This window comes from Aptenodytes forsteri, unplaced genomic scaffold (assembly GCF_000699145.1).
Source record: "Aptenodytes forsteri isolate BGI_AS27 unplaced genomic scaffold, ASM69914v1 Scaffold379, whole genome shotgun sequence".
In the NCBI taxonomy this organism is placed as follows: Eukaryota; Metazoa; Chordata; class Aves; order Sphenisciformes; family Spheniscidae; genus Aptenodytes; species Aptenodytes forsteri.
Genome location: NW_008794088.1, coordinates 2,769,955 through 2,791,221, shown reverse-complemented (window position 1 = coordinate 2,791,221; position 21,267 = coordinate 2,769,955). Strand labels below are relative to the sequence as shown.

The window sequence follows — 21,267 nt, the reverse complement described above, 5'->3', positions numbered from 1 at the left end:
TCTGCTTTTGTGGTATACGCGCTATACCAACGATGGTAGGCTCTTACCGCTATTTGAATACGTGTTAGGCACTTGGATGGATGAGTAACATCAAAAGTTACCATACGTGGTAAATAATTTTTTTTAAGAGTAGCTGGACAGTTTTTTTTTGCTTCAGGTTCCCTAGATACCAACTGAAGCTGGACTAAAATGTCATTTACTGGTCAACCTATTCTGTATTGGTCTCTTACTGGAGAAATTTTGTTGCTTCCGTACTGAATGATTTGAAACTGGTCGCTGACGAGATCAGCATACTTGAAGAAGTGATGCGACAGCCTTGTGTTGTATAAGGAATGCCTGTCTAGACTTGTCTAGACTAGACTCTGGCCTGTTAATAGGAAATCCTGTTACGTGTTTCATCAGAGTTTTGAGTGCACAGCTCCAGACTTGGGCACCTTTTTGAGACAGCATTATACTTTCTAAAACAGTGCTACCCTGGACAGGATAGGCAAAAACATCTCTGGAGCCTAATAGGGATTTTTGATTGTCCCCAACAGCTTGTCAGTTCTGTGGCTTTGACTAATAGTAAGCAAATATTTTGTTGTTGAACCTTGGAAATCTTCTTGTTTTGCAGCATCATTGAGAAGGGGGAAGAAAACTGTGGGCCCCTGATCGAAGCTCACAAAGAGTGTATGAGAGCTCTGGGCTTCAAGATATAAGTGAGATGAGCAGGACTGTGAATGTGGTGAGTATAGCCTTCAGGAGCTCTGACGTGCCCTGGCATCTCAGCTGGTGCCTCTGGAAGGCCCGGAGTACTGTTCGTGATGGCAAGGGTGTCTTCCTTATGAGGGGGAAGGCAAAGTAATCCTCACTGACACTAGAGTAAGTACTGCTGCCCTTGTGAGGGTGCTGAAGCCTTCTGGCAGTATGCAGCCTTTGTGAGTAGCTCTTCAGCAGCAGAGTGTGGTTCTGCCTCTGTTGTCTTCTAATAGATCTGAACTTCAACTTAGATTTCTGATGCTAGGGCAGTGTGGGGGCTGGGTTTTGTGGGTTTGTCGCTGGGGTTTTTTTGTTGGTTGTTGAACTGTCCCTCAGTATCCAGTGGAAATCCATGTTTTGTGAAGCTGTCTTTCCTCTCTCTTCTAGATGATGTCTGTGGTGTGACTGTGCTCTGGAAAGCTGCAAAATACATTATTTCTGCAAGTTACTTCAAAGAACAAATATAAACAAAGAATCTATTTATGAAGAGTCTCTAATGATAGATTGTGCATCGCGTCTGTGGCTTTTCCACTGTTAGTTCTTGACCGCTGCTATAGAAAATATATTTTTTCCTCTAAATAAAAGTCTGAAAATGACCGGTGTTCCTGACTTCTGTTTCTTTTTAAGTAAAGAAATGACAGTGCCCTCCTCGTTGAAAACACTGTGCTGTAGGAATGGAGAGAATGAGAAAAGCCTGCTTACTCATTGACACGAGAACACTGATTACTCTGGTGGTGTGGTTGAACAGATGGGCCTTCGGTGGGTTTTCCCGCTGATGCAAATTGAGAAATTGTGCTAGTAACACTGCCCTGTTACTGCTTTCAGCAAAGCCACGCTGAAGCTTGTAGTGCTGTTTGTGATGCTAGGTGTAATTGTATTTGTACAAGATGACCACAGCCTTATGAAATGAACTTTCCTTAGAGTCAGAACTGGATTTGCTGTCCCGTTAGAATTCTTCCAACTTTTTTTTGAATAGCTTTACCCTAGGATTCAAGCTTCAAATGAAGAATTAAGTACTTCGCATATCAAACTCAAATTCTTGAGCCAGTAGTTCTTCAAGGGAAAGGGAGCAGAGGACTGCAGATGTACGTACAGGTCACTTGCCTGAAAGAAAAACTTTTTTTTTTATGCCCAGTTTTTGTTGTGTTGGTCTCGTGCTAGGCGCGCATGGGCTTTTGTTTTCTGGCTTTTTTTCTCACCTGTGTGACATGACAGTGGGAAGGTGGTTGTGGCCTTTGGTTCCTTCTTAACAATCTAGAGCAAAAAAAGTGCAGTTGATAGTTTGTTACACGTGGGACTTTGTTGGTTTCACACTATGTCGCTGTGCAACCCTAACATTGTTCTTCCTGTGGTGAGCTGACTTTGCTTAAGATGGCATCACTGATTACTTCCTCTCCTCCTGCTGAGTTTTCTTTTCAGAAATTGGAAGATACAAAATCTGTGCTTTGTCTGGATTCTTCTCTTGGCTTTGATCCTGTTGGACGGATGGGTGCAGTCGTGATAATTTCTCTGCCTGCTGGGCCCTGCATATTCTAAGCTAGCAGTGAGTAGGCTGTAAACGTTTAGTATGCGACAGTTGGTACCGTCTCTGCCGAGACTCGCAAGTTGTGTGAAGAGAGTTTAGACTCTGCTTCCAGGAATGTTTCATGAAGGTCCCGGAGTCTGTGGAAGTGTACTCTAAAATGCTTGCAGGGGACAAGCCGGGCTGTTAGACTTGGCTCTACACTGCTCGTCTGCTCTCCTGTCCTGAGGTAAGAGTTGTGCCCATGTTGGCTTCCAGCCTAAGAGAAGGGACGCAGGTGTAGTTCTGGCAAAAAGCGTTCAAAGCCTTCTGCGGCGCTGTGGCTGGCTGGGGAGCAGGACCTGGTGCTCCTCCTGGCGTTTATTGTCGTCTTGAGGTGGAAACTTGAATAAGGTCATTTGTTGTTGAATCAATGCGTGTCAGAGCTTGAACTGAAGAGAACGTTAAAAGGTGGGCGAGCACCAGCGTTGTGGTAGCAGGTCCAGTCTGGGTAAACTGTGGAAACGGAGCCACAGAGTGAAGAGCAGGGCAGGGGTTGGCAGTGGTCAAGTGATTGGACTGCTGTTTAAATCGGGTCAAGAAAAGAAACAATGGGTCCCTGTACAATTTTACACAAATTCTATAAACTTAAGAAATGGGACATCTAGGCCTGCATGAAGGTAAAAGCATGGTAGATACTTTAGAAAGTTTTTGGAAGGAAGATGATGAGTGGGATGCCGCGATACCTGTGTGCAACAGGTACAGAAAGGATACTGGACAACTCTATACTTCAAGTAACAACAAAAAAACCCTTGTAGTCAAATCGTATTTCTTGTTGAGCAGATTAATTAATCTGTTACTACAGGATTCCCGTGGAGTGGATTCAAGGCTTGTTTTGAGGAGCGGGAGTTATTGGCACTGTGTTACTACTTACCGATGGAGCTGGTGACACACACTGCCCTGCACAGGGTGTTTGGTGTACCTGCGAGGGCATGAAACGCAGCAGTAGCAGGAAACTTGACTAAACTATATAGCAGTGCAACTAGATACAGTACGTGCCATCTTTGTCCCTTTGCGATTCACCATGAGCTTGTCTGGAGCAGGCTTTAGACCTTTCCCAGTAGTTGTAAATCGAATGTGACTTGAAACACCGGGTGGCTATTTTGGAGCTACAGGGTTTATTAGTGTGTAAGTAACAGTTTTGCAGACTAATGCCAGCGATGCACTATATAATAAATCAAAAAGGAGATGTCTGGTTATGCCCCCTCTGACTTTAAGCCACCAAGGTCTTGGTGTCCTCAACACAGGTGATTGGACTAGCTTATGGGATCAGCAGTGAACCTGTAGATGTCCTGAGGATGGGCAAAAGAGCCAGTCGTTTAGCTGCTGTGAGATTTGGGACGGATAATCTCTCGGTGCGGTGCTGCTCTCAGGGACAGAGGATTTATTTGCCAAACATAGTGCAGGCCGCACCTGGATTGCATCGTTGCATGGGGCTAAATATTAAGTGCTACTGGTTGAATTCATTGTAAGTGGGGAAATCAGTGGAGTACCTGTTCACACACTGCCAGTTTCAGTGCTGAAAAGCTTGACGTGTCTATTTTTCTTCTTCACAGACTCATTTTGTTGTAATGCCTATGTGCCGCCTTCCAGGGAAGAGTCTTAACGCTGCTCGGGTGTTTTCTATGCACTTGCTCTCTTGATTCCAAATTGTTTTGGGCCTTGGCATCTCCCTTTTAATACTTGTGTTGCTTTCCCCTTGAATCAGTATTGGCTTTTGAACACTCATCTTGGATGAACCCCAGCATCCCTGGATGGGAGGCATGTATTCTAATTCAAGGCAAGGCATGAAAATAAAATTTCTCTTTGGAAAATGAAGAGCTTTCTGAACTCTTGCTGGGTGGAAAACTGAAAGTGCTGTGAAGACGGTCCGTATGGCCACAGTACTCTCAAGGGAGAAAGGAAGATTTGAGCCTTGGTGGCTCAATCAATTTACAAATCTTCCTTTTAAAAAACTGGGCCTGAAAACACCGAAATTAATCTCTAGCGTGTGCTCAGAGATCTACCTTTTAAAAGGCTGTATCATTCTCTCTACGACGTCACGTTCAGCCCCAGCAGAAAAGTTGTGTAGTTTCTAGTGAGAGCTTTGTGCTGTGACTGCTGTGGGTTTAAAGCTCCCAGTCTGCCTTCCGCAGGGAAGTCCAACGGGCCGTCCTCGCCCACGGCGCTGGCCCCGGCAGCACTACGACCCCGGCACACGCCTCTGGGGTTACTGCAACGCCACTGCCCATGTTCTGGAAGACGCCAGAGGAAGCACCTTCTTTGTCCTAACGAGTCATTAACATTGTGTTCCAGAGTATTTTCTAGCTCAGGAATTTACCTAACTGAGGAATGAAATTAATAACTTTTTTTTTTTTTGGTCACTTTCTTTGATGTTGCTGCAAAAGTTTTTTGGTGGTACGGAAAGGTGGGAGAAATTGCAGTGTTGCTTCTCAGAATGCTTCCTCTAATGTTCTACATTGCTATTCATAGCAGTTCAGTTTTGTGTCACAGATCTTATGTAAAGTATCTTTCTCGTAAGTGTTCCCAATCTTGATATGCCAACTCCCCATTGTATCAAATGTCAGCCTATCTTGGAAAGAGGGCCCCTTATAATATTGGGTTTTTTTCAGAGGCCTAAAGGTAGACAAGTTGTTGTTGGGATCATCTAGCAAGTACATGGCAATGGTATGAAAACCAGAACTTGGCTCCCAAGATTTTTGTTGTAGTGCTTTGGCTATAAGATCATCCCTCCCTCTTTGCAGAGAAGGTCAAGAGAAATGAAGTTCTTCATTTCTCCATACCTCTTGCAGCTGAGCCTTGTTCTGCTTCAGTCAGTAGGATTTATTTCTTCACTTAAATAAGGGACCACTGGAGACAAGGTTCCCTGTTTCACTTCACCCTTAACAGAAAGCATCTTTCTGAGTGGATCGTACTCACGCCCTGTGCAAAGCTTAATTTGTCTTGTTTCCTTCCCATGTGGCAACCTGTCAAGATGGCACAGCCTTTGCTGCTCTTGGGAGTCGTACCGCTCCGTGTTGCACGTGGGCTAATCGTTGTAGAGATAGATTGTACTGTCCAAGACCATGATGAATTCTTTGTTGTTGCCGTAAAGCATTGCTTCGGCCTCGCCCAGTAGACAGTGTTATTCCAGAGCACTATTAGTGGAAGAGGCGATTAGTGTGTCTTTAAGTGAATGGTGCCACTGGGAATGGCATGTTAGGCAGGGCAGCTGCAAGCTCGGCCTGAAACACGACCACCCTTGAAACCCTATCTCTACTCCACTGACCCATGCAGGCTGACTTCATACTGTTGACTGACTGTGCAGGTTGCGTCAATGCCTGAAATGTAACTGCTTCCTGGCAGCGGGGCAGATCCTGCCTGTATGACTGATAACGTGTTTCTCAAAGCAGGGGAGAAATTGCATTTATGCGTCTTTTCTGTGGCTGACCACGGAGGACTGAACTCGGCGGGTCCCCCTCGTGCATGTGTCCTGGGTTACCCGAGTGGAAAGTGTTCGCTTTCCTCTTCGTGCTAAATTAAGGTCTGGGGGGTTCCAAATAGCTATAAAAAAATGAAAATGTGAGATGACGTTTCCCAAGGATGCTTCCCAACAGAGTCTGTTATCTGTGGGGTGGGAGAATCCCCTCTCAACTAGGATTTCCCTGCAAAACATGCTTCCAAGCGTTACACTCCCAAAGTTTTAGGCAGGATAGTCTCCTCTTTGTGACAGATGAAGCTGGGTCCCAGCAGCTCATTTACTCTAGCTTTATCCCTTGCAATCACAACTGTCTGCCCGTGCAGAGCTTTACCTCGTGCCCCTTGGTCCAAAACGCCCCACAAGATGGAGCTCCCTGGAGCAAGGGGAGGCTGTGCTGCAGCGCCAGGAAAGCATTTCTCGAGGACCAGCCTCTCTTCTTTTGCTAAGTCCCTGCCACTGCTACAAGCCACAGCGGGAGAAGGGGTTGACCTTTTTCCTTTTTTGTGCTGGGTGAAAGTCACTCTCCTGCAGGAGCGCAGGGCGGTGCGGAGCCCCATGTGCGGCTGGAGCTCGCCACGATAAGCTGGTTGTTTTTCCCCTCTCCTTTCCCCTCCTCGCACTGCGCCAGGCTTATCTGGGTGCCTGAGTTATGTTAAGTAGCGGGTGCGTGCTTGCTCTCTGTTCTCCTCGCTGCTTTTGCTCCTTGGATTTCAATTCCAAACATGGTTATCCATTTGGGGTCTCTCTCCTTTCCGCTGCCAAGTGATACACATTCCACACTCAACACCAGCTCTCTCCGCTGCTCTCTCACGGTCGCTATTTCCATTTGCCGGAGGGCAGGCGAGAGAGGCAGTGCAACGAGATCTCTGTCCTGTCTGCAAGTTTTCCAGCTAATGGCCTCTACTCTTTCTTTCACTGAGTTCTTTTGGCCTCATATTTGCCAGCTCCTTTTCTCACTGGTGTGGCTAAGGAGGGGGCCAGCCACCAGTTTGTGAGCCACAAAGAGGAGAAACGATCCCTTTTGGGATTTTTCGGGTGCAAAAACGTTCAGCGGCACTTTAACATGTCGCTCTGAAGCGCGCTGCTGTGGGACCAGCTGGCGCTCAAGAGGAGGAGGAGGAACAGCTACCCAGCAGCTCTGGTTTCAGACCTCTGCAGCACCCTTTGTGTATGACAATTCATTTTGAGCGCAGGATGGCCGGGGAGGGTGGGGAGTGGGGAAGGATGAGTGCAAGCAGCCTCTCCTGGGACCAGGCTGTTCTCCAGCCTCCAGTGTGTGATGCCTGGAAGGAGATTATGGAAGGAGCAGCCTACCAGCTGGCCAGCTGCATTGTCCTCCTGGGTTACATGGGGGGAAGTGGCATCTTTGGGTCCCTCTATATCTTTGGCCTCCTGGCCCCAGGCTACTTCTGCTATGCTCTGTGGGGCTGGCTGAGTGCCTGCGGGCTGGACATCTTCGTCTGGAACATGCTGCTCGTCCTCACCTGCTTGCTTCAGCTGGCTCACCTGGCTTACCGGCTCCGCAGAGACACCATCCCGGAAGAGTTTGACCTCCTCTATAAGACCATGTACCTGCCCTTGCAGGTGCCCCTGGAAGTCTACAAAGAAATCGTGAAGTGCTGTGAAGAGCAAGTCCAGTCGCTAGTCAGAGACCAGAATTACGCGGTGGAGGGCAAGACGCCCATTGACCGCCTCTCATTGCTGCTGTCTGGCAGGTAAAGGCTCTCCTGTTTCTGAACAGAGTCTGACAGCAAAGCGCTGTGGCTTATTGTTCTCTTTGCACGCTCTGTAGAAACTGGGGTGAGGATTGTTTCCTTCCTCTGAAAGGGCTTTGAGATATGCATCTGTTTGTTGGGGAGAGGGGTAATTTGCTTTTGGGGGTTGTTTTTGTTTTCTTTTGTTTTTCTAAACTAGAATATTTCAGGCAACAGTTTGCAGAATCAAGCTATGTACAGTGAAGTGGCCAGCTCAGCCTTGCCTGTGGCACTGTTGGGGAATCCTTACCTCTTTCTCTGTCATTTTAAAGTGATCTTATTTCTGATGGGAGCAGGCTGTCTGCGAGAGAGTGTTTCTCGAGGCAGGAAGGCAGTATTTATGGACCTGTGGTCTCTGGGGCTACCAGGCACACCTCTGTGGCGTGAACGGCTGTGCACTGAGTACACCGAGTCCTCAGTTCACCTGCTCCCCCTGGCCAGCAGTGTTCAGGGAGAGGTTCCACCCCTGTTCCAAACACCTCAACCCTCAGGGGTCTGAAATTTTTCACTCTGAGGGTCATTTCGTCAAAAGAGAGCGCGATCTCCTGTGGTGGATCCTGCCACATCAGGCCTCTTTCTTTCCCTGTGCTGTCATGCATTCATGATGTTCCTTCCTCTGGACCACCAAGGAGGACCTCAGGGACCTCTAGATAGTCGCACTGGGGATTTGATTATTGAGTGAACTGTGCTGATGAAGTACTGGCATTTGTCCACCTGAGATCCTGTGGCATGCCTTTATGAGCATCTCTCTTAATGATTTGCAAAATCCAAATGCATACAAATAGTAATGATATTGGCTTCCCAGCTGCTGCCAGGCACTTGGCACTAATGTCAAGTGAGAGTGGGAAAGGAAGGAGATCTGTAAATGGGAGCAGTGCTGAGCTGTAGGAGGTGTGTCTCACAAGGATTTTCCTTTGGGAAGACAAACCCGGCATCACCTGGGGCTCGTGTTTTACTGCGGTGGTCCATCCTCTCTGGTGAGGGGGTGTGTAAAGAAGGCCTGTCCCTCTTTTTTTTTTTTTGGTGTTTGTCCCTTTTCTAGGATGTGTTAAGAGCATCCTGGGATCACTGACCAGTGCTGAATGGCAAAGCACTGGGAGGAAATTGGGTACGTGTGTTTCCGTTAGGTGTCTCCCCTCACCAAATGTTTGTGCGGAGCAGCTCGCTCTTAAGTTTACCATATCTGCAAATAACGTTAGTGGGGAAGAGTCTGTGCTGTCTTGCCCCGCACTGGATAATCTGATGCTGCTCTGTGGGCTTGAAAGTGCCGCAATGGAGAGTAAGCCAGTGCTGGTGGGGTAGTTGTTCTGCTCTCTTTTGCAGTGGGAAGTATGCATCTTGGCCAGTATAGGACGCACTATGGAGATGGGATTGGATTTGCATTTCCTGGTACCCACTCTATTGCCTTGTGAGGTCCTTGCTGACCCAGCAGAGCATTGCTACTCTTATGGTGCCCCCTCTTAAACTGAACAATAGCAAGACAAGGGGGGCTTGGAAATGCAGAATGTGCCTGGATCAGGCAACCTGCTTCGCGATCCCTGACCCTTCCAGGCAGCACTCCCAGCTGACTGGAAGCCAACAGTGTAACTCCTGAAAGCAAGAATTGCCTTTGTGCATCATGCAACGGGGGAATGTGGCGACAGAGAGGCAAGAGGCCCCAAATCTGGTGGTGGCAGAGCTACAAATAGAGCTCCAGAGTGCCCTGCCATTGCCCCAGGCCTGTGCAGCTCTCCTTCTCTGTTCCCACAGCAGAGCTGGGTGCAAGTTTGACCTTGACATCGATAGGCAATTGTAGCAAAAGTAGGGGAAAGGGATACTTGGGAGGCCAAGAGACATTGAATGGTAACGTGCAGCAAACTATGAGCTCGCAGCGCAATGTGTCAGGAAAGATGGTCAATGCGATTTTTGGGGGTTCTGTGTGTAACAGCTTCCCAGCATCGAGGCAGGGAATGCCTTCGTGCAACCCTGGGGACAGGAAGAAGATGCAAGTACAAAGAGCCACACGCTGGCTTAGAAGTACCTGAAAAGCAGCAGCAGTCTTGTGGGCTGAGAATTCCTAGTTTAGGACCAAGCATTACACCTGTGAGGGCTGGGTTTGTAGCAGGAAACAGAAAACAGATGGAATATGGGGAAGCGGCAGCAAATGTCATTTCCCACAGAGAAAGGAGGGACAGCCCCATAGACTGGAGCATCTGCAGCTGTCCCGGAGAAGGTATGAGACATGCGTGAGATGAGGAGAAGTCCTTTCCTCCCTGGTGGGACCGGCTGCCTGCACACTGTGTGAGCTAATCAGGTTTGTGTGACATCTGTTTTGTGGCCTAAGCCTGTGCGCCTCACCTGTCCTCTCTGCAGGGTCCGAGTGAGCCAGGACGGACAATTCCTTCACTACGTCTTTCCGTACCAGTTCCTGGACTCTCCAGAATGGGAGTCGCTGCGACCCTCTGAGGAAGGAACTTTCCAGGTAACCCGGTGTGGCCCCGCAACAGCCCAGCTTCGCTCCTTGCTGCTTCGTTGCATGTCTGAGAAGGGGACGGAGGGGGCTCATTATGCCATTCAAAGCTAACTGGGAATACTTTCTTCCCCTTCCTCATGGTTTAGCCAGCACAGGATGGTGTGATCAGCTGTGTTACCTTTTTTTTTCCTACCTTCCTCTGAAGACCTCCGTGCATGCTCCTACTATCAGCTGATAGCAGGGAGGGTGGAGTGTGATGCTCCTTCCAGTTTAGCAGGGAGACGAAGTATCGGATTGCTGGCTCTCTTCCATTACAGCGTTCCCTAGTACCTGTATTGATGCATTTGCCCTGCATGCTGCTAGCAGGGTTCATCATTCCAGCATCAGGATGGCAGCCGTGGTAATATGCAGCAGTGATGTAAATCCATAAATATCCTGTTCCTCACAGAAGTTTCTGATGGTGATGTGTTTGGGGTGGAGAAGCAGAAAGGAGGATTCATACCCGAATATGGTTCTTTCTGAGCAGAAGAATCCCTTGCTGAGAGGCCAGACCAATTCTTATTTGCAGCAACTGAAAGGATTTTGCTCTTGCTGTCAACACTCCACAGTATTTGTTTGGCTTTCCTTCTGGAGATTACTTAAGCCCACATCTCTCTGCCTTTAACTCACATCCCAGGACAGGCTGATCCCTGTCAGGATGTCAATCTAGAATATGTCAGTTAGGGCATATGAGGAGGGATTTTGCTAAGCCCTTGGGAGCATGGGACAGTTATGAGGGAATGGTGATGCTTTCTCATGAGGGCAGCCACGTTCAGACTTGGTTAAACCAGGGCAGCTCTCTGAATCTGCTTTCCTCGGGTCTGAATTTGGCCCATGGCGGTCGCTCCTGAAAGCTATGCCATCACCAGTGATTACAGCCTTGCAAGAGGAACAGTTGCAGGAGGTGGCTGACCGTGTGACTGTGGCACAGGGCTACAGCTCGTCAGCAGAAATAGGGATGTTGGGGCAAGATAATGGGGTAGAGAGGGCAACAACAGCATGGTTGTGCTAGGGGTGGGGGTATCTCATGTTTTGCACAGGGCTTCAATCCGGCAGCAGATTGCTGCTAGCTCCTGGACTGTATTTGCCTGAGAGTTGAGCAGAGAGAACAATGGCTGCCCAGTGCTCCTGGCAGGGAAATGGCTGTCTGGATGGCATGCAACCTGCAAAGACATCTGCAGCGTTTTCTGAGCTAATTTCTGTGGAACTGAATGTTCCCAGACCTCCTGAGTGTCTTTATCTGTGGTGCATGAGACAGCTCGGGAGCAAGCTGGTGCCAGGCTGCACCAGCCCTGACAGCATCACACTCTTGGCCCCTCTCCTGCTCTGCGAGAGAGGGCTGGTCAGGGAGGTCGGCTGCACCTGGCACCAGGATGGGGAGGTCGAGTCCTAGGTGGGGAAAGGCTGCAGCCATGTGCTGGAAATGCCTAAAACCCACGTCTGCTTACTGAGGAGCATGAAGAAGTAGTAGCCTGTGTGAGCATTCAGCAGGTGAGACTTGACCAGTCCGTGTTCCTGGCAGGACATTACTCTTGATGGCCGTGCTTAGCCATGGTGATGTGCTGCTTTTGGCAGCTGTTTAACCCACTAGTCCCTCTTACCTGACTAGTTAATAAAACTCTGTGGCATATCTCAACCTTATTCCTAGCATCACAATCATTTGGTTAAAAAAGTGCCTATTTGACTCTGGGACTTTGCTGGAGGAGGACATGGAAGGTTTTTCTTGCCCAAGTTTTCCCCATGGCTCTCTGGATTGAGCAGTTTCAATCCTGAGCCCACCGAAAAATGGCAGAAGCATGACTTGGTCTACAAGGAGAGCCAGTTTCCTTGAGCTTTCTGCTTTGGCTGTGTCGTCTTCCCACAGGACTGCTAGCTCTCGGTGTCTGAAGGAGTTGGGTTTCAGGGCTGGCATTTCCCCTCAGAAAGCTGAATTATGGGCTCTGCTGATGCCGGAGCACTTGTGTTGGGGGGATTCATGACTGAAATCTGTCCTGCTGCTTTGGTTAGGAGGCAGGTTTCTTTGTTACATCTCACTTAATCCCTCATGAGAAGCAGAGGCTTTTGATTGCTGTGCCAGCAATTGGTTAGGAAAATGAGATTCTGGTCATTTCAGTTTTCATGTGACCCTTCCTCTCGCTCACCTCATCCTGGGAAAGTTCTCAGGTTTTATCTCCTATATTTCTTTCGTAAGGCAGCTGCTTGCATGGCAGTGGCATTAAATATCAAACCCAAGGACACACACATGCAGCCAAGCCATGTTCAGCTTCCCAGTGGCCCTCTGCCATGGTGGCTGGCCAAGGAGACCCCTGGATATAGAGTGAAAGGGAGCCCCCGGGATATTTTGGCTTCGGCTCTTGTTCACATGTCGGTGTCTCCATTACACTTCGATGTTCTTCTTTGGCCCAAGGCAGTTTGACCCTTCCTGTGTTTCTTGCCTTTTATTATTAAATTTATATATTACAATATACACTCGTGTTGTATAATGTTTTTTATTATTTATAGTCTGATCTTACAGCTAGGGGGACAAATGGCTCTGTTTGCATTGCCAAAACCCAAAGCAAAATGAAATGTTCTCTAAAATCAGCCCAATAAAACCTCGAGTGAGCTCCCTACCTACACACAAACACAGTAAACCCCTTTTATTTCCTCTCTCACTGAGCTGTGCCGTGCATCCTTCAAGGCCATTCAGCCCTACAGCGCCTGGCAGAGCTCATGAGACAGGATGTCCCTCTGGTGCAGGGTGACCAGGCAAGCCTTCCAGGTGGCCCTTGCCATACCCAGGGCCTTCTTGGAGCAGGGGGTGTGCGACCCAGCGGCAGGGTGACCTGGGCCAGCTGGGCACACAGAAACACTTCCCTCCATAACGTTTCCGTAGAGGGATAAGGCCATCTGTGCCACCCTGCTCATTTCAGCTACATCGCTCAGGTGTCAACAGGGAGCAACATCTGAAAGTGAGAGGGTGAAACGTAGCTAGTCATGTGGCTACATTAAGCAAGGGCATGCTGCTAATTGCATAGAAAAACCTGGTCTTTGGCTCCTTGGGGAGAGGAAGCAGAGGTGGGTCAGGATTTATCTGATTGGTTTGGGCAATCTGGCTCTCCAGCCCTGTCGTCTCCAAGGAGAGCAAGGCGTCAAAGGGGCTGGGAGACCTCCTGAGTGTCTTTATCTGTGGTGCGTGAGACAGCTCGGGAGCAAGCTGGTGCCAGGCTGCACCAGCCCTGACAGCATCACACTCTTGGCCCCTCTCCTGCTCTGCGAGAGAGGGCTGGTCAGGGAGGTCGGCTGCACCTGGCACCAGGATGGGGAGGTCGAGTCCTAGGTGGGGAAAGGCTGCAGCCATGTGCTGGAAATGCCTAAAACCCACGTCTGCTTACTGAGGAGCATGAAGAAGTAGTAGCCTGTGTGAGCATTCAGCAGGTGAGACTTGACCAGTCCGTGTTCCTGGCAGGACATTACTCTTGATGGCCGTGCTTAGCCATGGTGATGTGCTGCTTTTGGCAGCTGTTTAACCCACTAGTCCCTCTTACCTGACTAGTTAATAAAACTCTGTGGCATATCTCAACCTTATTCCTAGCATCACAATCATTTGGTTAAAAAAGTGCCTATTTGACTCTGGGACTTTGTTGGAGGAGGACATGGAAGGTTTTTCTTGCCCAAGTTTTCCCCATGGCTCTCTGGATTGAGCAGTTTCAATCCTGAGCGCACCGAAAAATGGCAGAAGCATGACTTGGTCTACAAGGAGAGCCAGTTTCCTTGAGCTTTCTGCTTTGGCTGTGTCGTCTTCCCACAGGACTGCTAGCTCTCGGTGTCTGAAGGAGTTGGGTTTCAGGGCTGGCATTTCCCCTCAGAAAGCTGAATTATGGGCTCTGCTGATGCCGGAGCACTTGTGTTGGGGGGATTCATGACTGAAATCTGTCCTGCTGCTTTGGTTAGGAGGCAGGTTTCTTTGTTACATCTCACTTAATCCCTCATGAGAAGCAGAGGCTTTCGATTGCTGTGCCAGCAATTGGTTAGGAAAATGAGATTCTGGTCATTTCAGTTTTCATGTGACCCTTCCTCTCGCTCACCTCATCCTGGGAAAGTTCTCAGGTTTTATCTCCTATATTTCTTTCGTAAGGCAGCTGCTTGCATGGCAGTGGCATTAAATATCAAACCCAAGGACACACACATGCAGCCAAGCCATGTTCAGCTTCCCAGTGGCCCTCTGCCATGGTGGCTGGCCAAGGAGACCCCTGGATATAGAGTGAAAGGGAGCCCCCGGGATATTTTGGCTTCGGCTCTTGTTCACATGTCGGTGTCTCCATTACACTTCGATGTTCTTCTTTGGCCCAAGGCAGTTTGACCCTTCCTGTGTTTCTTGCCTTTTATTATTAAATTTATATATTACAATATACACTCGTGTTGTATAATGTTTTTTATTATTTATAGTCTGATCTTACAGCTAGGGGGACAAATGGCTCTGTTTGCATTGCCAAAACCCAAAGCAAAATGAAACGTTCTCTAAAATCAGCCCAATAAAACCTCGAGTGAGCTCCCTACCTACACACAAACACAGTAAACCCCTTTTATTTCCTCTCTCACTGAGCTGTGCCGTGCATCCTTCAAGGCCATTCAGCCCTACAGCGCCTGGCAGAGCTCATGAGACAGGATGTCCCTCTGGTGCAGGGTGACCAGGCAAGCCTTCCAGGTGGCCCTTGCCATACCCAGGGCCTTCTTGGAGCAGGGGGTGTGCGACCCAGCGGCAGGGTGACCTGGGCCAGCTGGGCACACAGAAACACTTCCCTCCATAACGTTTCCGTAGAGGGATAAGGCCATCTGTGCCACCCTGCTCATTTCAGCTACATCGCTCAGGTGTCAACAGGGAGCAACATCTGAAAGTGAGAGGGTGAAACGTAGCTAGTCATGTGGCTACATTAAGCAAGGGCATGCTGCTAATTGCATAGAAAAACCTGGTCTTTGGCTCCTTGGGGAGAGGAAGCAGAGGTGGGTCAGGATTTATCTGATTGGTTTGGGCAATCTGGCTCTCCAGCCCTGTCGTCTCCAAGGAGAGCAAGGCGTCAAAGGGGCTGGGGTCCTTAACTGGAGAGAAGCACGCAGCCCTGAGGCCGGTGACCCCTATCTGGGTGGTAGGGCTTACTCCGCTCCATCCCTGCCCCACAGGTCACGCTGACGGCCGAGACCGACTGCAGCTTCATCACCTGGCCGAGGAAGAAGCTGTATCTCCTCCTGAGGAAGGACCGCTATGTTGCCCGGCTCTTCTCCTCCCACCTGGGCTACGACATCTCAGAGAAGCTCTACTCCCTCAACGAGAAGCTCTTCGCCAAAGTTCGGCCTTCGACATCCGACATCTCAGAGAAGCTCTCAACGAGAAGTTTCCCCAGCCTCTACCATGTCCTCGGGCCAGCCTCCTCCGAGGGGGAGTCAGAGGACTGCGAGGAGCCACCACCTGCCTCTGGCCAGGCTGGTGCCTCCGAGCCCCCTCCGCAGCCACCACCGCCGCCGCCACCGGCTCCACGGCCCCGGGCATCTCGGCCTGACAGTGACCTGCTGGGTGAGGACTCCACCAGTCTTGTCTTGGAAGATTTTGCTGAGTTGCCGGGGTCTTTTATGGACTATGTGAGCGAAGGGGAGTATATGAAGTGAGGGCACTGCTGGCACGGGCACGCCTCACCCTGTGTGGGACCCCTGCGTAAGTACCCGCTTGCGGAAGCAAGTCCTTCCCGCGATGCAACTGCCCGGGCAGAGCGACGGCCCCCAGCCTCTTGCCCTCATTTGCCGTGGGTTTGCTCCTGCGCAGTGTTTTTTTGCCTGCTGCCCCAAGGAATCCCGGGAGGTGGGCTCCAGCTGTGTGATTCTTAAGGAAAAGCAGCAGGGTTGAAGGCTTGACTCCAGGCACCAGCCGCACTGTGGGGTGGAAGGGAGGGTAACCCAGCCGTAGGAAGCTCTTCCCTGCCTTGTCCTCTCTCCATCCCTCAGGGGAGGCAGAGAAACCAAAATGGCGTCCAGGCTGGCAGGTGGTACACTAGTGCCCACGGAGACACCACAGGGCTCGACCTGGCTCGCCGTGAGGTAGAGCTGTGCCTGGAGATAGCCCAGTATTGAGCTGAGGAAGACATCTGCATGTGAGAGAGCAGACAACCCAGGATACACTGACAGGGGTAGGAACAGCTCCAGGGTTTACAGCGGATTGATAGTGGGGATTTGCTGTACACCTTGCAAGTGCTCAATCTGGGCAGGGGGGGAAAGCTCGTAGTCCTTCCTCCCCCTGCCCACCACAGCTCATCCCAGCATTTGCTCTGTCCTCCTTCTTGCTGCTGATCTTTGGCTCAGCCGGATTAGTAAGGTATTGAAAAGACTGCCCTGTGTGGTATAGCTCTTGCCTCCAATGACCCTGGGTGGACTGACAGGCTAAATAAACATTGTTTTAACACACCCCAAACTCTGCTTTCCGGTGAGTGGGAATGAGATGCTCTCTTCCAAAATGCCAACTCTTTACTCTTGCAAGGGAAAAATTCCCGGCCTGGTGGATATTGGGGCAGAGGAGCAATGCAGGCGAACAGAAATAGATGGGAGGGTGGCTCATGAAATGCTTGAAATTCAGATCCAAGTGGCCAGGAGAGAAATTCCACGCTGAGCTACTTTTAGCCAGCCGCTGCACGCCAGCTGCTGCACACCAGCTGCAGACCCCAAAACGTGCATTCCTGCCACTGCCCCATAATAGCTGCTTTCTGGCATCCAGCTGCCAGACACCAAGCCTGAGACTGGGATTTCTGTCCTAGAAGTGACCACTGCCTGTGTACCAGTTGTGTCTGCATGGCAGGGAGGAAATTGCAGGGCTGGGCTGCAGCTGGGGAGACCATCTTCCAGCAGGCATCCTTGAACACAGTGCACCATCACACCCTGGTCTTCCCTGCGCCCTACTTCTGGGCTGCAAATGCTTGGGCTGCAGACTCCCTGGCAGGGAGCATGAAGCAGGACACAGTGAATCCTGGCACGAGCCCTGACAAGTCTGCAGTAATCTTCCACACCCTGTAGTGCTTCTGCACAAGCCCCACCGCTGTGACGGCAAGGGGACCGTCCCTCCTAGCTGCTCTAAATGAAAAGGCTGTCTGGGTCAGACAGCACTTGCTATTTGCAGTAGGCCTCTGGTGGAAGAGGCCTTTTTTTCTGTTTTATCCAGTTGCTGTTCTTAGTTTTTGAAAACGGTGGAACTGGAAGATCTTCCTGTTTTGTACAGTTCTGCTCTGAGTTGAGTCAACGTGCCTGTTCCTGTACTGCTTCCATGCCTCCAAACTTAAAATCTGGGATATGAAGAAACTGGCCAGGGAAGGAACAAGTGTATTTGAGTTTGCTTGAATCAGATAAAAAGTCAGCAAGAGTTTTGCTTAGTTTTTTCTTTAAAAAAAGAAAAAGGAGACAGAGAGAGAGAAAGAAAAAAAAAAATCCTTATTTGTTTTCTAGCTTAGAAGTCCTAGGAATGTGAAGTCCCTGGTTTTGCTGGTAGACTGCCGGCGATATGAATTTTCAGCTTTTTCAGTCCTTACTTGGAGAGAAAGGAACACTGAATCATTTATGAGACAGCCATCCTCCTAACTGTCAGGCATGTCTGTTGAATAGATGCAATCAAAAATGAATGCAGTTAGTGTTGTAAATGTGGTGAAGTCACTTTGTCTAGGCTTTGCTTGTATTTTGTCTTCTCAGCAGAAGGAAATTCATTCTCAGGTCATTGGCAGAATTCTCCTGGTTGATCAAGCTCAATAAAATCAGAATTTCAAATGCAATTCAAAAAGGAAGGAGGCAAGGAACACCGTAGCTTTTTTTGAATTGTTTCCACCTGTTTTTGGTAATGAGTCAATACTGTAAACCTACACACAAGAGGTGTGTGTGTGTGTGTGTGTTGGGGAAGGCTTGTGCTACGCAGCACAAAGCTATTCTTTCTTTCACACAATTCTTTTAAAACACAGTGGAAGCTGGAAGCTTTTGTCTTTCTAGATCTTGTGAACGAGGTGTGCTGATACTTGCAGTACAGACCTGCAATAAAAGCCCAAATGTTTCAGAGGCCAGTATTTGGGGTGGGAGAGGAGGATGATCTTCCTTGTCTGTCAGTCTGGAGACAATAGCCAGTGTGGTATTTTAATTTCTAAGGTACTTAAACAAGGAAACACAAAGTCTGTTTAGTGTGTCCATAACAGTGGAACGAGCGCTTCCTTGTTACTCTGCTCACCACTGGGGTGTCCTAATCACATCACATCCCAGCAGCACAACAGCAGTTGTCACACCTGGACAGGATGCCACAGCGACTTGAGTGCCTAACCACAAAAATCAGTGATACAGAGGAACTGCAGTCTTCCCTTCTGGCCAGGTACTTGTCACAGCTCAGCGGATGATCTGAGCAGGTCTGCCATGGCCCAGGGAAAGCAATTTCATAACTTTTCCCTTAGAAGTGGTGAAAACATCCTCAGTAAACAGGTATTCCCTGCAGTGTCATTGTTCAAAGTAAGGATAGGTGCGGTCCCAGAGATCAGAGCTCCCCTGAGGCTGTCCCCAGCTCTGTGCTCTCATCTCCTTTGCCAGCAGCTTCCAACCTGGGTAATCACCTTCCAGCTCTCTAAATTCCCCACGCTGAAGTGCTTCTATGGATCACGTTCCTTTTCATTTTCTGTCGCTGCAACAGCCACCTTGCAATGCCACACTGCAGGAGGGCAATTCTTGAATGCCCAAAGTGCTGCAAAGATCATGCAGAAGAAAATATTCCTGGGAGATACATTGGCCTACTAGTCTTATCATCTGGTTCCTTGAAAGAGTTTCTAGTCTGCTTACAAGCAAGACAGACTGTGATATCCCACTGATGAGCACATTCTTTCTCTGAGGAGGAGAGATATTTCAGTAACCTACAGGCTGCCTGTTTAAAAGAGGCAGGTTCAAAGGTTCTGTTCAAAACTTGCTTTAACAGTGTACTGCTGTATAGCTCAATGCTCCATAGCAAACTAAGCTTTATTCCTTGCATGAAAATTTGAACAACCAAAAGCCACCTGCTTTTTCCCCTTTTCATGCTGCATTTGCTCTGGTTCATTGCCATCAAGTGCTTGCACGATGTGGAGCTGCTGCTACTTGGTTTTGTACAGTTACATCTGGGGGCTGGCTTTCTATCCGGTGGGTGAGGCGGATGGATGGATGCTTGATGGCCTGTAGCTTGGTATCTAAGTTAGTAGGAATTGGTTTATACCCACTTTGAGAGTAAAATCAAAGGAGCTCTGGGCTTTTAACTGATATTACAGATGGTGCTTTGGAGGGGTTTGTTTTTGCTGCCTCAGGATGGGTGGGTAACTCCATTTTCTGAATTATCACATGTTGAACAATTGCAGTTTTTGCATGCTAATTTAGGAGGGGAGGGGAGAAGGACAGGTAACGATGGGCTCCATGAGGTTTGTGTCTTGGAAAAGTTTGGAAGTAAGAATTATTCCTGTGATAATAATGGTGCTCTCTTTCTTTCTCTCTCTCCCCGCCCCCTGCTCTCATTTTCCTCCTGCAGCCTCTGGAAACCTTCTCCGGAGTTCCCCCCACCCTCCCTGCAAAGGACGAGCCCCTCTGGCTCCCACTCAGACCCCCGAACTCTAGGGAACAACAGTCTGTCTTGATCCTGAAGCCCCTCCGAGGGAGCATAAGCTCACATAGGTTTCTGACCAGAGAGACACTCTTTAGCAAGCACTGAGACGTCTGCCTGCAGACATGAACACTCGGGAGCACATGAAGCACACGCGTGAGACTGCAGTGTGACACTCCAGCACCTCCCACCCCACGGTTGTTCACCAGAGCTGCCTGCCCCAGTGTGCTTCCCCGGTTTGTTTTCTAGTCCTGCCTCTCTGAGGTGTGTCGGCAGCTCTGATACCAAGGTACACTGATATCGCTGCAAGCGATACCAGCCTGCTCGCAGAATCTGTGTTCCCTTTGATTTTATGATTCCCATTAAAGTCAGAGATGAAACTACTGGTGTTTGAGGATTTGGAGAGGGAGATAACACCATTTGAAAGGCTTGCGGTGATCTCAAGGCACGGGTGGGAAAGGACAGGGGAAAATGGGCTGCCTGATGGCTTTGGTAATGGGCTTGTAATGGAGAGCATGATATGGAGATTTGATATCATGCATCCCACTGGGCATTAACTGTAGTAAGACCAGAAATTCCTTTTCCAGGGGTTAGGATTTCTCATTTATGACAAGCACCACTTCTCAAAGAAGTTACCAATGTCTGGTGAAAGGTTGGTTGTTTGAGTTGATTCACGTGGAATAAAAAAGGGGAGGGACTGGGACTGGGGGCAGGTGTAGGCAAGAAGAAGAGCCTGAACCCTTTTTTTTTTTTTTTTTTTTTTTTTGTGCTCGATGGGGGATGACCTCAGGGTGCACACACCGAGTGAAGAAATGAGTGAGTACAAAACATCTCTGTGGAGAGCAGCCACTGGTAGGAAGAAGTGCAGTATCTTAGATGAAAATAGTGTGGAGATGGAAGGCCTCTTCCAAGTTCAGCTGCAACGGGCTGACAAGCTTCCCCAGCCATTTCCTCTGTCAGGGAATCAGAGATGGCAGTCCTAGCAGAGGAATCCTCTGTTCCACAGAGCCTGGTGCAACCAAGCTGGGCAGTGAGGGTAACTGTTTCCAGGGTAGATATCCGGGGTAGGAGCAAGGAACGTCAATCCCTCCGTCAGCACGCACAGGGCAGGGCGTTCTTCAGTGCGTCTTGGCACACACACGCAGGGGCACGGCCATCCTGCGGTGTGGGGCTGGCTCTGTGTCAGCCCCAGGCTGGTGCAGGCAGCCCTACCTGCCTTGTGCTGCTCACACAGGGGCTATGGCCCAGAGACCACTTTGGCGTGTCTTACAAGTCTCGGCTGGGCGAGATCTGCGCCCTCGGGATCTTGCGCTCTTGCTGAGGTCTGAAGAGGCCTCTGAAGTGGTGGGTATGTGGGATCCACAGCGTACACCGCTCCTTGTGCTGCTCGCCTTTGCTGTCACCCCAGGGCAGGAGAACGGGGCTGCCCCAGGTGTGGGGATCATCTTGCTAATGGTTGTCACCATGCTCTGTTGCTGTATTCTTGCTTCAGCCTGACCCCATTGCCCTTCACAGCTAGGAAATGTCTCCAGCAAATTAACAAGAGAGCTGCGGGGGTCCCTTCTGCAAAGGAACCTAAATGGACAATGAAACTACGTCTGTTGTGGAGCTTTATACACCTCCCTGAAGTAGTGGACCGGGTTGGGCTGAATTACACAC

The 21,267-nt window shown here is 49.4% G+C and overlaps 1 protein-coding gene and 1 non-coding gene across 4 annotated transcripts; both read left to right on the top strand.

Annotated features, from left to right (window-relative positions):
* The first annotated feature begins 613 nt into the window (after window positions 1–613).
* On the top strand, window positions 614–1,339 carry LOC103895162. The gene is made up of 2 exons (XR_002086126.1): window positions 614–724; window positions 1,126–1,339. It is a non-coding gene; the product is annotated as an uncharacterized LOC103895162 (transcript).
* Window positions 1,340–6,605: 5,266 nt separating this feature from the next.
* Window positions 6,606–19,984, top strand: POPDC2 (popeye domain containing 2). 3 transcript variants are annotated; one of them, XM_009274589.2, is made up of 4 exons: window positions 6,606–7,474; window positions 9,866–9,974; window positions 15,165–15,555; window positions 19,537–19,984. In XM_009274589.2, the coding sequence occupies exons 1-4, from the start codon at window positions 6,930–6,932 to the stop codon at window positions 19,620–19,622; spliced, it is 1,131 nt and encodes a 376-aa protein (XP_009272864.1). In that variant the 5' UTR covers window positions 6,606–6,929; the 3' UTR covers window positions 19,623–19,984. The 3 variants fall into 3 exon arrangements, with proteins under 3 accessions (XP_009272864.1, XP_009272872.1, XP_009272856.1); XM_009274597.2 differs by having other exon boundaries at window positions 15,165–15,638; window positions 19,548–19,984; XM_009274581.1 differs by having other exon boundaries at window positions 15,165–15,693; window positions 19,537–19,621.
* The last annotated feature ends 1,283 nt before the right edge of the window (window positions 19,985–21,267 follow it).